Source organism: Raphanus sativus, chromosome 7 (assembly GCF_000801105.2).
Source record: "Raphanus sativus cultivar WK10039 chromosome 7, ASM80110v3, whole genome shotgun sequence".
NCBI lineage: Eukaryota > Viridiplantae > Streptophyta > Magnoliopsida > Brassicales > Brassicaceae > Raphanus > Raphanus sativus.
The window spans coordinates 8,548,372-8,563,701 of record NC_079517.1 but is presented as its reverse complement, the minus strand read 5'-3'; the positions used below and the strand labels follow the sequence as shown (position 1 = coordinate 8,563,701).

At 28.9% G+C, this 15,330-nt stretch overlaps 1 protein-coding gene across 1 annotated transcript; it reads left to right on the top strand.

Annotated features, from left to right (window-relative positions):
* The first annotated feature begins 12,320 nt into the window (after nt 1-12,320).
* On the top strand, nt 12,321-14,733 carry LOC108816406 (protein CUP-SHAPED COTYLEDON 3). The gene is made up of 3 exons (XM_018588981.2): nt 12,321-12,676; nt 12,929-13,206; nt 13,957-14,733. The coding sequence occupies exons 1-3, from the start codon at nt 12,472-12,474 to the stop codon at nt 14,479-14,481; spliced, it is 1,008 nt and encodes a 335-aa protein (XP_018444483.1). The 5' UTR covers nt 12,321-12,471; the 3' UTR covers nt 14,482-14,733.
* Nucleotides 14,734-15,330: the final 597 nt, after the last annotated feature.

Sequence of the window (15,330 nt, the reverse complement as noted above, 5' to 3'; positions counted from 1 at the left end):
TCAAAGCATTTTATCCTTTTATTCAATTTTCGACTTACCAAACAAAAAGTAAAATTTGAGGATATGTGATATATATTGTTAAAACATACTCCCTCTGTTTCAGCATAAATGATGTTCTAGCATTTTTCCAATTTAAATAAGGTTTCCAAATTTCTGTACAAAATTTTAAAAATCATTTGGCTCTTATGAGTATCTGTATTCTTCAGTGTAATTTTTATTTGTTGAATTTGTTTTAGTCAATGTTTTGATGTAAAAAGGTAAAGATAATAAAATTTTGTGTTTTTCTTAGTTATTGTGCTAAAACCATAAACCAAATAAAATAAAACAAAACAAATCATTTTAGGTTCGGTTGGGAAAGAAGCCATCTCGTTCATTCCACCTAAATCTCCTAGCTTATCAGTGTTATTTTCCTTCCTAATGAAACTTTTGTCTCCTCATTTTGGTACCCAAGAATTCTTCACTATGAAGTAATCCATGCCCTTGCTTGATACGTATGCAACCGCTACTACACATTAGTATAAACGATGTTTTACCGTTTTTTCATGTTAAATATGTTTTCAAATTTCTGTACAAAATTTAAAATTATTTGGATTTTATGAATATTTGTATTCTGCAGTGTAATTTGAAGATATGGAAAATTTGAATGATGTTTGAGGATACGTGAAATTGTTAAACCTACTCCCTCTGTTTGAGTATAAATGATGTTTAGCATATGTTCAGTATAAAAGATATGTGATCAAGTTTGTCCCCGTACAGCCCATTAAACATGCCTTTCACATAACCAAGACACTACTAGGATGAGAGCCCCATATCGATGGCCGAAGTCATCACTTGTTCGTGAGAAATGGGTTATTACTTTGATTTTTCCTATGAGTTTGGGTCTCGGAAACTCGAAATTGGTCGTAAGGCTATTGAAAATTAGTGATGAAGATGGTTGTCGGACTTTTGTCGAGAGTATTTATTGAAAGTGTATTGGAAATTACCGACGAGTTTGTTGGGACTGTTGTTTTTTTGTGGGGCACGAAACGCGACAAAAGAAGAAATATGTTTGCTGATCGCATTTTTGATACTTGGCGGCGTTTGTATCGTTCGAGTGTTGGTGACTTATTTCTACACGCATGAAACTATAGGAAGATCGTTAGAAGAGAACGAAGAGGACGAGATTGGTACCTCGTCGTCAGCACCAGGATCACCGTCTTCTTATGAGTTACCACCAAGACAATAGTGGTTTTGATGTCACAAAACAATCAATCTTCTTTTGTTATTTCATTTCTGATTTTTTTTTTTGGGTTTTTGATGTTTGATGCAAGACAATAGTACATTTTCATGTCTAAGCCATATGTTCGTCTGTACATCTAAAAGGTGCATTTAAAAGGTCTATCTAGATGTCTTATTTAGATTGTCCATATGGGTATTGTTAGCTTATATATTTCGTTTATGCATATGGATGAAGCATATTAGTGCAACTATGTTTGTTTATTTTTATTTTTTTGAATTTGCATATGCATCCAAATGTATCTGTTACTAAAATGACTAAAATAGGTATGTTTTAATGTTTTTAAGAGAACAGTGTGTTTTTACATTTTTGATAGAAAAGTTCGTTTTTACACGTTTAGTCGAAATATGGTTTTGCAGTTTTAATGGGAAAGTTCTTTTTGAGCTTCTAGTGGAAAAATGAGTTTTTATGTATTTGGCGGGAATGTGTGTTTTTGCGAGTTTGATCGAAAAGTATGTTTTTGCGAGTTTGGTCGAAATGTGTGTTTTACTGTTTTCTCGTGAAAGTGCGTTTTACGGTTTTTGCTGGAAAGTGTGTGTTTTACTGTTTTGACAGAAGAGTGTTTTTGCGGTTTTAGTGTGAAAGTGCTTTTGCAGTTATAGCGGGAAAGTGCGATTTTGTGGTTATGCCGGGAAAATGCGTTTTTACACTTTTGATAGAAAATTTCATTTTCCAGTAATTGTGAAAAATGTGTTGCAGTTTTGGCCGAAAATATACTTTTGCGGTTTTTACAGAAAATATATATTTTTACATAAAATAAGATATTTAGTTTGAAAAAAATATGTAGTTTCATGGTATTTAATTTAAAATAGTCATTTTAAAATTTTAAAAGTTATATTTGTCATTTACATTTTAGACTGAACTAGATGAATGCACATGCACAATGAAAATTCATCCTCATTTGGATGAAATTATGAAGTGAGTTTTCAAAATTACAATTGACTAATCCATCTAGATGGTGTATTATGATGCACTAAACGAACATTGATTTGCATTTTCACTTGGTGATCCGACTGTTGTTTTTAACTATTTAATTTGGTGCATATGATAAATGGGGTATGTAACTGTCAAACCTTGGCATCATTTGAATCAATTTTTTGACTTACCTAGTTTTTTTTTGTTCAGTGTAAGAGCATCTCCAATGTATACCTCTATATTTACATCTAAAATAGATATTTCTATTATAAAGGTGAATTTACTCTAATGTATACTTTTATAATAGAGTTTCTTTAGAAGAACATATAGAGAAATTTTATTTTTTTGTCTCTATATTTAGAGATGAAATAGCAAATCTCTATATTTTTCCTATAAATAGAGGAATTCTATTATAGAAGCAAGCATTGAAACAAAATCCATATCTATAATAGAGTTTATCTATATAGAGATAGTAGATATGTAGTATTGATTTTCTGTTTAAGGGGGTATGTTTTATCGAATGGGAATAAGGCCCATATAGTTAAGCCCATTTGGGCCATTTCTAAAAAATATTTCTACGCTACGCGGTGCAAAAGGGGAACAAGAGACTAAAACAGTCGTCATGTTAACCAACAAAGCATCGAAACACAAGAGAAGAGTACAACAAACGTGGAAACACTCTTGATCTCTTCCCCTACCTACGCCAGCTACGTCACGTGCGCACTGTGCCTCTCAGAATATTCGCCTTCGAGTTACTTATATAAATTTATACTATTTGGCTAACTTATCGAATCATCACTTAATACCATTTCCATTTATCATTTATATGACATTGATATATTAGGTTTAAATATCATCCTTCAAAATAAAATTGGTCATCATGTCTTTGTTAAAGAAAAAAACAATACCTATGTGATCTTTTGCTACTATGTTCCATTTCTTATCAAACAGTCTCGTCGTGTCTTCCACAAAAAGAACTGATCAGTTAGATATTTGTCACCTATGTCTATGAATCACATGTTTTGCTATACAATACATAGTCATATTAATCAATGATACAAGTATATATGCGCATGCACGGTTTGTTTGGTCCCCCTGTGTTTGCACCTTCTCACTCATATTTATGAAGGCTTCGTCTGTCTATTATCCTCAAGACCTTTCACATTTATTACCCATCTACCGTACGGACGTGTATCAGTGTCCTATTAGCATTCACAGCCCAATCCTGGCATCAAATTATCATTAAACTGGACCAAAACTATACATTAACCCAAAAAGGTATCATACATATATCATATATCCAGCGTGTATCTCTTATAATCAACACTCAGAATCACACTACTCGCATGATGATATTTTAGTATATTATATAGATAGGCTATGATTGCTATCCAAATATGAATGATGCAATGATTATTATATTTGTAAGTGTTTATCAATCATATAGCGATTTAATTTCGATCAGGTAACTAAGATTCACTTTTTCTTTTAATAAATCTGCACTTTCTATAATGATTTTTTAAGATTCAATTTTAAAAAAAAATCTAACTGGTTAACTATAAATAAAAATGAAAAATTGGATAAAACAAAAACCAATATATATCTCATAGAATTAAAAAAAAAAGGAATGCTTGTGAAGGGAAATGAGTGAGAGGTCGTTCTCTGGTGGAGCAGGTCGGTTCTGCCATTGTTCTTTCCTCTTCCTCCTTCATTTATTATATCTCCACCTTCTCCTTCTAGGCTACTACGTCCTCTTCTTCTTCTTTTTTTTTTTTATATATATTTTTTCTTAAGATTTAGTGATAGAAAGTGACTTATTTATTGAAGTTAATTTGAATTTGTGCGAACCAAAAGAAACAAGAGTGAATATATGTTTATGCGGGGCGTTTATGTTGTCCCGTTTGGTTTAATAGCTGTAACTGATATTTTGCTCCTAACCACAGTTAGTATTTTGCAAACTTAATGTTTTCTTTCTTTGTCATTTTTCGAAGATAATTTGTTACTATGAACTTTTCTATATGAACAATACAGACATATATTAAATACAAACAGACAAAGACGAGGAATGGACCCCTTTTGTCATTTGATTGACACATACCATAAGAGAGGTGTGACAAACAGCCTCCTATTTTCATTTTAGTGATTTTTGTTTCCCTTAATATCTCAAATTTTGGTGTCGCGAATATACCAAATTACTAGTGCAGTAATTCTGAACAAATTGGACAATAATTTTTCTACATTATTAATCTACACAGTAGTGGCCTGTACCGCTTCTGATTGTAAAGTGGTTTAACTTTAATTGGGTAAGTTAAATGAAATAGTGTACTGAAATGACGTAAGACAGTATATAGATTTCCAAAGTGTGCTAGCCCTTACTGTTTTAACTACTAATTGATGTTCTGCCAAGTTTAACATATTAACGAAAAAAAACTAAAAGAAAATGTTGCCTTTTTGACAGGCCAATAATATTGTTCGTGATGCAGAGGAACATCACTATAATTTAGTAGACCGACGAAATCACTTGGGCAATAATAAAGGCAAATAGGAAAAATAACAATTTTTGAGAAGAAGAAAAAGATAAAAGAGTCACAGAAATATCATCAGTGCTAGAGAGATAGACCCCCTGGAGAAATATTATTTATATTTTGAACAGTACATAAACTATATACTAAACTTTTAATAATGAATAGGCTTAGGTAAGCCTATGCAAGTACAGCAGGTTTTTGAATTATTGGATGAAACATTTCAATATCTTGATTTAAATTTACAAATCTATTATAAATAGAGTATATATTTATAAAATTATAGGGTTGTGTAGGGTTTAGGCTAAAAGACAGACTTGGGAGATTTATCATAAGATCGTGTGGGCAGTTAAATATTTAGTGGGATTGATAGTGTAGTACGTATTGCATTTATTACCATTACCTGATTTTATATCATTCCACGCACGTGTCACCGCCGACATCTGATATCTTCCAATTTTTTTTTAGGTAATCATATCTTCAACTATTTCATTTCGTTTTATATACTACTAGATTTTGACCCGCGCTTTTGAAGCGCGGGATATTTTACGATGAAAAATTTCACTAATAATTTAACAAATATTTTGGTAATTTTTAAAGAGTGCATATTTAAAATATTTTTGCATTTAAATCAGTACTTTTAAATTCAACCTGATTGTGATTATACCGGTTAACCCGGAGATCTGACAATTCAATTTATGTTTTTAAAATATTCATATTAAAAAATCACTAAAACCGAGACTAACCGATTCAACTGATGGATGACCGATATGTAATCTAATTAGATTTAAATTGTAATAGTTTCATAATTTGTAATCTTATAATCGAAATTTTAAAGTTCACTATTTTGCAATTTATGAAATTATGACGTTTTTACAAAATTTTAAAGAGAAAATGATAGATATAAAATAACTAAGATTAATTATTGTATTATTTGGAAACATTGATAGTAGTATAAAAATATATTGTTTGGAAACATTGATAGTACTATAAAGAAATAAGTATATTGTTTGGAAACATTGATAGTAGTATAAAGAAATAAGTATATTGTTTGGAAACATGGATAGTAGTATAAAGAAATGAACATTGGTGATTTAATGTATGTTTAACTATAAAGTATAAAGGTGTATTTAATTTAAAAACTTACAAAATAAATGTTAGGTCCAACAGAATGTTTCTGTTTTAATAAGATAGATACTACTCCCTCTATATTTAAATATAAGTCGTTTTAATAAAAAAATCAACACTAAAAAACTTATTAATTTTTAAAAGTTGTATTTATGTATAAATCCAATCAACCATAAAAATGCATGCATTATTTTATTGGATACACAATATTCAATAAATACAAAAGGTGTATTGAAATGTGAAAACAACTTATATTTTCAAATAAAAGTTTTCTTCTAAAACTATTTATAATTAAAAACAAAAAGAGTAGATTTTTATCTGTACTTTTAAAAGGGTGGACTTTTTACTTTGTAAAAATCTAACAAAAACATATCAAAATAATTTTATAGACTTTAAAATAAGTAAACATTTAAAGTTTTAAACCCATATCATATAGGAACCACATAATTTAAAACCATAACCCTTTTACACCATTTTAGTTTTAATATCTAATACAATTTTCCTATCTAAATATGTGAATCGATAAATATATATTTCTTTTTACATATTTGTTATTATAACAAATGTGTATCTACATAAAATGTATATCAATGATTTTGGATAGCAGTTGTTATGACAATCATTATTTTTGTTTATTTAAAAGTTATTTGAAATATAATTTAATTTTACAATGACATAATATTAAATTTAAATAACTTCTAATCTATCTTATTAAAACAGAAACATTCTGTTGGACCTAACATTTATTTTGTAAGTTTTTAAATTAAATACATCTTTATACTTTATAGTTAAACATACATTAAGTCACTAATGTTCCTTTCTTTATACTACTATCCATGTTTCCAAACAATATACTTATTTCTTTATACTACTATCAATGTTTCCAAACAATATATTTTTATACTACTATCAATATTTCCAAATAATACAATAATTAATCTTAGTTATTTTATATCTATTATTTTCTCTTTAAAATTTTGTAGAAACGTCATAATTTCATAAATTGCAAAATAGTGAACTTTAAAATTTCGATTATAAGATTACAAATTATGAAACTATTACAATTTAAATCTAATTAGATTACATATCGGTCATCCATCAGTTTAATCGGTTAGTCTCGGGTTTTAGTGATTTTTTAATATGAATATTTAAAAAACATAAATTGAATTGTCAGATATCCGGATTAACCGGTATAATCACAATCGAGTTGAATTTAAAAATACTGATTTAAATGCAAAAATATTTTAAATACACACTCTTTAAAAATAACCAAAATATTTGTTAAATTATTAGTGAAATTTTTCATCGTAAAATATCCCGCGCTTCAAAAACGCGGGTCAAAATCTAGTATTATTTAAATTAAGAACGGTTACGAATATAACGTAAAACATATTGTAAAAGTATCTTTATATTTAAAATTGGAAATGTGATATTTATATAATATCAAAAACAATGTTTAATATTTTGATAAACTTATAATTAACATATTAATATAGTTTATGCAAAGTTTATATATTTGTAAGTTGTTTGATAAATATTAATCTAGAATATGACATATGCCTAATTTTATTGTTGATTTTAATGGTTGATTTAATTCAGCTGTCGTATTTTAGGATAATCGTAATATATATAGCTGCATTTAATGATAAGGTAGAATTTTGGTTACTATATCTTAGGAAAATCTCAACTTAATATTTATTTCTAAAAGTTGTTACATATATTAATTACGATTTTAGTATTTAATTTAATTGCTTGGGGAATAAGGTTTTTACAAAATATATATTATGTAGCATAATAATATCAGAATGATTTTTAAAATATTAAGCAGTAAATATCATACAATACTATATATATATATATATATAATATGGTAATTTATACTGAGTGGCTTTTGTAAGTGAAAATTTATATTGTTAATTTTTCATATCTATAATTTAAATATATTTTTTTTGTTGATTTAAATATATTTTAATGTTTCATAGAACAACACTTTTTATAATGAAATATTAATTTATGTATAAGCATAAGATCAAACTTAGGGTTTGTATTACTCAAATTTATATCATATAGATTTAAAATATGAATCGTATTTTTATATTTCTATAGTTTGTATGTTTTTAGATAATGCTTTAATAGAAACTAGATCATGATCCGCGCACCTGCGCGGATTTATCTTTTGCTTCAAGAAAAAAATATATATATATATATATGTTTTATATTATTTTAAATTACATAGTTCTGAGTTGTATAATACTTAGTCTGTGTGATATATTTAATTTTATTGGAACTATATGTATTTAAAGTTGTTCATGGGTGGAATATAAATATAAACTCGTTGACACACTTCAAAACGGACAAATCCAAAACATAATATCTGATTTTTAGTATAAACAGAAATAAAACATACGGACTTGAGAATTGTAAAATGATCAAATAGAAATAAAATATACAGACTTATAAGATGTAAAATAATCTGCTATAAAATTTGTGAAAACTTTATTTATATTTGAATATAAATGGACTGTATTTTGATGTAAATTACACTTGGCCTAATGATATATTGGTTTGCTATATAAAATTTGGGTTAAAGTAATAATGAGCTAGTTCAAAATAATTTTTTGGGCCGGCATATTTACATATAAGCTTACAATCTAAATATAAGTTATGTATTTTCCTTTTATCTTGAATCTTCCTTGAATCCGGAGATTTAAATAAAAGAAATATCTTAACTATTAATTTTGATCATTTATTTTCGGAATATAATATATACGAACTTTCCTATCAAATAAAGATTTTTATTTAAAATTCTTGGGGAAAAATGTTTACCACTCATTCACGTTTAAAAATAAGATAGATACCAACTTCATAACCGAAAAAACTATTACTATTTCCAAATGGTTGGACTGTAATGTTCAACATGATGTATAGAAACCTCTAAAATAATATCTTTTATTTTATGGTTTAATCATAAGAAAGACGATAAGAGAGATTATAAATAAGAAAGATTTTAAACCATGTTGAAAACTGCTTGAATTTTGAACTATGTAGGTTAATAATTAATGGTTAATAAGATAGATATAACGTAATTAAACTATAGTATAAAAAATAAACACCGTAAAACGTTTTTATGCCGTCACACAGATTTATAATATAATATGTTAATTGATGTATTATTAAAAATCTATTTTATAGTACTTTAGTAATCTATATTATACTATAATATGTTAATGGATGTATGTAGTTTATAATATAATATTAAGTAATATAAGGAAACATGTGTAGTGGCTGTATAATAATTAGGTGATGGTTGTTATAAATAATGGTTGCTAAATCGGAGTATAAAAAGGGATGTCTAATGATATGGGTTAATATAACATTAGTAGCATTAATTTGATGAGGTCCAATTTAAAAATTTACCTAGAATAAGTTGTAATGTTTCCGTTTTAATAAGATAGATGCTTTGAATTCTTGAATGCAATTGGTTTGAAAAAAAATCGTGTCAAAAATAGAAATTTAGTAATTAATGCTTTATGTAGTTGTCTTAAATATTAGATGATGACTTTCGATTGGTGGTAATTAATGATAATATTTTTATTATAAAAAATAGAAAAGACAGTGGCAGTCTTTTATAACTAATTTGAAAAATCAAGAGAAGAATCCTGTAAATGATTCTATTTTAATAGTATAGATAAAGTGTTCTAAATATATAATTAAATATTTTATTTGATATAAATTAAATAACCTTACTTCCAATTATTTGTGTCACCATCTGAAATATAAAAAATAGAAGAAGTAAGTTTTGTGTTGCTGGTTTGCGGGTTTTGATTTAGGCTAAACCTAGCATTTTTTTATTCAAAACCAAATCGAAAAGCTATTTTGATATATACAAAAAAACCAAACATATTCCTTCTTCCGACGTGTGAAACCTTTCAGATTAATTTTATTTAACTATTGTTCCAAATAGCTTACCAAAGCGATTATTTTTATAGTCATGAAATAATTTTGTTTGATTAGTGATTTAACAGTTTATAAACAGTAGATCAAGGATTCTAATAGTAACGGCAGATTTGATAAAAAACGGTACAAAAATAAAATATAGCAGAGTATAACTGCGGTTCAAACAATATTCAAGTGCAGTACTGTTATCAATATAATAAATATACTTTAAAATTATTTTTTTAGATACACATTTTTTGGAAAAGAAATAGTAAAATTATATTAAACATTGAATAACAAAATAGTTAACACAACACAATAAGTACATATTATTTAAATAATATCAATTAAAATAATTCTTTAAAATATCAAACTAAAATTACACACAGATTTTACATAAGTACATATTTTTGAATAATATTAATAATGTAGAATAATATGTGACTGGTGAAAATGTTCAATACTAATTATTAATAAAATAATATTAATAAAACATTAAATTTATATTGTATACTTAGTATTAAAATAATAGCTAGTCAGATATGTTTATTATAAATATATAAATTTTAAATAAAATATTTAAAATGTGAATATAATAAAATATGTTAAGATTTGAAGAACATGCCTAAAAGTTAGATAATAAAATGGATGTATACTATTTAATAGAATTGTATTAATTATAGTTACTGTGATGATGTTCTAGTAAAAAATGATGTATATGGGCATCTCCAACGGAACACAATTTTTTTCTTTATATTTTATTCTACTATAGAATAACTCTATTATATAATTGAATTTGCTTCAATAGATCACTCTATAATAAAATTATTCTAGTTAGTGTGAAATATAGAATGATGTTTGTTTTTTACTCCAAATATAGAGTGAAAAACAATATTTATTTATATTTTACATTATAATAGAGTAATTCTATTATATAGTGAATTTGGAGCAAATTCAACTATGTAATAGAGTTAATTTATTTTAAAATAAAATATAGAGAAAATAGTGTTATATTGGAAATGGTATAAGTGTATTTTACTATTTAAAAGTAAATATTTATTTTGCACTGCACAAGTGACTTTGAAAACAAAGTAAAAACATATCATTCTAAAAAAAGGTAAAAATATGTGCGATTTTCAACTGAACCACTATCTTTTAGGTGAGGTAATTTTAAAGTGCCTTTTTTATTTGGATTCTGCATGTATACAAAAATATTTTGCGTATTTATTTTTTACCGTTTCTTTAATGTGTGTTTTTAAGTGACAGTGATGAATGGTGATATGGCGGTTTCGACAATTCCTCGATGAAAAATGCGAGTTACATGTCTTCATTCTCAACCTAAAAGAAAGTGGTTAAACGTGCACAAAAAAAAAGAAAAAAAAGGGTTAAAGAAAAAATGGAAATAGAACGAATTGGGATCTCAGGGAGAATGTGTATAAAATAATAAATAAACAGGTCTGACTCCATGAATGTATAATGATATGCTTACACCCGCACGCATAAACCTCTGCCATCTTTACTGCACACTCTTTTCCTTTTTCTTCTTAAAAGTAAAATCTATTTGCTTTCATTTTGATGATAACCATAAAATGCAATCTTCTTTAGATGACATTCTTGAAATCTGAAAACTTCAACTGCGATAACAATTATTTTCAGTAGAGAAACGACTGGTATGAGATAACCTCATCATCACTCTGAGTGTGTATCTTTAAGCATAACGGTTTACTCATTCAAAACTGCACAATGCAAAGAAAACTATATTTGGTCATATGTTTTGGATGCTTCATGGAAAATTAAATCATATGGTGTGTGGGATAAACTTATTTTTAGTTTTATCAAAAAATTAAACTTATTTTTTAGTCAATGTTTTTACGGAAACTCCTAATACATTGAATGGGTTTTGGTATCTATTTCAACTTTATACCCACCAAAAATACGCTCTATCAACCAGTTTTATTTCGTTATTTCAGTCAAAATAACAAGGACATTTTTTGTTGAAAAGCGTACTAATAGTCTTCTAATATACTTCATAAATATATTAGACGTCAGTTTAGATTAAAAATATTGTATAAAACAAATGTTATATAAATGTGACTGCAATGATCCGTTGACCAATCGAGTAGTCATTAACGAAAGATCATAACTTAACATCACATTGTCTCCATCAAAACTCCAAAGACCATAAGAATTTCGCTAGAAAAGTATAGTGTTGAAGCACAAAACGGCAAAGAGTTGTTATACATTGATTATTTACACATAGGAAAATAAGAGTGAAAAGAATAGAAAGAGACTACCGAAAGCTGGAAGGCCAGTTACAAAAAAAAGAGACTACCGAAAGCTCCCCAGGTGAGTGCAAATAGCAGCCTCTAATCCCTGAATTTCACAGCCTTTATCATCAATGCTCCTCTAACCTCAAACACTCAAAATCCACCCATCTCTCTCTCTCTCTCTCTCTCTCTCTCTCTCTCTCTCTCTCTCTCTCTCTCTCTCTCTCTCTCTCTCTCTCTCTCTCTCTCTCTCTCTCTCTCTCTCTCCGGTTTATGTGCCCTTTTTGTATATAAATATATATGCACACAATAAGGTTATACTCACCATCACCTTTTGCATCATTGCTATTTGTTCTCCTTTTTCGTGTCTCGTCTGATAACAAGACCTCGACTTTAAAGTCTCGTTTTTAGTTATAATAATCAAACGATGATGCTTGCGGTGGAAGACGTGTTGAATGAGCTCGCCGGAGAAGAGAGAAACGACAGAGGGTTGCCACCAGGCTTCCGGTTTCACCCAACTGACGAAGAGCTCATTACTTTCTATTTAGCTGCCAAAGTCTTCCATGGAGGTCTCTGTGGCATTCACATAGCCGAAGTTGATCTCAATCGCTGCGAACCTTGGGAACTTCCAGGTATCTTAAAAATTTTTTTTTGATAAATGTTAAGATTTATACTATTTTCAAAGTACATCTTAATATAAATATTTTTATAATTGTGAAAATTTATAACATTTTCAAGAATACAACTTAACATACTTGTTTTTGTATGAGTGTTCAGACAGATACTATTTTTAGACTACATCTTGATATATTATTTCCTTGTTTTCCTTTTGTTTTCTGAATCTTTTTTTGACGTTTCATGTGTTTTTCTTTTGTGTTCTCAAGAAATGGCGAAGATGGGAGAGAGAGAGTGGTACTTTTACAGTCTAAGGGATAGGAAATATCCGACGGGGCTAAGGACTAATAGAGCCACTACCGCTGGATATTGGAAGGCTACCGGAAAAGATAAGGAGGTCCTTTCCGGCGGCGGCGGAGGAGCCCTTGTCGGGATGAAGAAGACGCTTGTGTTCTACAAGGGTAGGGCTCCACGAGGCCTCAAGACCAAGTGGGTCATGCATGAGTATCGCCTCGAAACTGACCTTTCTCACCGCCACACGTGTAAGGTAAATGATAACTTTGTCACAAAAAAAACTGTTACTTTTAGTCCTAAACGTGCCTCTCTTAATACTTCTAGTACTACCAGATTAAACGAATTCAGTTATAACATTAGTATTTTTTATGAGTTGACTTTTTGAAACTAAAACTGTAATAGGAAATTCTAACACATTTAATATTTCACCTTCGTTCTGTAACTTTACTCCCACCCGTACGGCTCTTAAGCTTTTTTTAAATTACAGGATTTAACTATATATTTCAGCATTGCAAATCTAATATGAACTTCATCTAAGAGTTGACTTTTAAAAACGATGAGCTGAAAAGAAAGGTTTAACTGAACTATTCACTTTTTCACATATTCATCTGTTATACTATTTCCTCAAAACTATTTTTCAATAGTATTGTCATTATTTGGTTTAGCTAGTATGGGGTGGACAGGAAAGAGAGCAGTTTGAGATGTGATAGATTTGATATAAATCTGTACGTGTAGGTGTCAACACCAAACACCTTGCTGTTTTCTTTTCCTCTATGCTACACTGTTGTGTCGTTTTCTTCACTATTGCTTTCTTCAATTAACTCCATGTATCGTCATAAATCAGTTGGTCAGCTCGCATTTCAAACAAGATCTTGTTTAGGTAAATTAATAAAACAATACAAATATAAAATATGAAATATCTTATTCTTAAGTTATAAGTATATTACTTCAAAAAATAATTTCTAATAGCATTTTTAATGTTAATTTTTTGGTGGTGGCACAGGAGGAATGGGTGATTTGCAGAGTGTTTAACAAAACAGGAGACAGAAAGAATGTTGGAATCCATAACCAAATCAGCTTCCTCCATAACACTTCACTATCAACAACACATCAGCATCATAACCATGACCTTTATCATCATCTTGAAATCTTGCCTCCTCTTCTTGAACCATCTAAAACCCAAACCAACTTTCCGTCGCTCCTCTATGATGATACCCACCAAAATTACCATAATAACCTACTTCATGGATCATCAGCCCACAACGTCGACGGGTTCAAAGCCCTAATCAGCCCAGCCGTGTCTCAGCTTAACGGAGTCATTTTCTCTCAAGAAAACAGCTACTACAACAACGAGGAAGACAACAACTTCGGCGTGAAGACAGAGCAATATTCGAACGGTGGCAATAACGATCTTGATGTACGAGACTACTTAGACAACCCTTTTTGCCCGGAAGCGGGTTACGGTCTGTTGGGTCTTTCATCTTCTCCTGGACCTCTTATGCTATTAGATTCTCCATATGTCCTTTAGGTTTCCAGCTGTAGTGTCCAGGCCTTTCGATTATATATTTGGTCTTTTATGGTTTTTTATATATTTTCAGCCTTTGTGAAATACTATATGATAATAATATTATTGTTCCTTTTTTTTGAACAATATTATATTATTGTTCCTAAGAATCCAAATATTTAGGACTTGTTTTTTAAATTTTTTTTTTTTAAGTTATGTGGCTGCTGCAGCCTTGTAGGAAAAGCTATTAGTGTGTTACTTTTGATGAACTGTATTTGTGGGCGTTTCACTGTTCGATGTGATGTCATAAATACGAATGATATTTATAACTATTCTGACGTCATTGTTTTATGTCTTTTTCTGTCTATGGACTCTTTTTTTTATCAATTGTCTATTGACTATTTATTCTTTATTACTATTTATCTTGTTCCATGTGGTCAATAATAATATGGAACTGTTAAATTGGCACTTCGGATGAGTTGCTACATTGTTAGGGGTATACTGGTTATAGTCAACTGAAATACTGAACAAGATTTAATCACCAATGCAAGCGTTGTCTTGGTTAGCCACACACAATCCCTAACCATCTTCGATTATTGTCTTAGAATTGTTGAACCAGGTTTGGGGTGACTCAGGTTTATCTGTGTGGTATATGTGAGCTACTGCTTCAGTTTTGAACTTTTCTTCATGAACACGCAACCACAAGTTGGGTACTAATAGACTATTCAAAGATTGACTTTAAGAATACCTGAAAAACTATCTTTCAAAATTTCACAAATTTGTTTTTTTTTTCACTAATGACTGCCAGCTTTTTGTTCCTTTAGCAAAAATAATAAATCTGCTTTTATTAATTAAGATCACTCAAATTTCGAA

Coding starts and splice junctions, on each gene's coding strand:
- LOC108816406 (XM_018588981.2), top strand. CDS start 12,472: ATGATGCTTGCGGTGGAAGACGTGTTGAATGAGCTCGCCGGAGAAGAG. Junction 12,677..12,928: donor CGAACCTTGGGAACTTCCAG/GTATCTTAAAAA, acceptor TGTGTTCTCAAG/AAATGGCGAAGATGGGAGAG. Junction 13,207..13,956: donor CTCACCGCCACACGTGTAAG/GTAAATGATAAC, acceptor GTGGTGGCACAG/GAGGAATGGGTGATTTGCAG.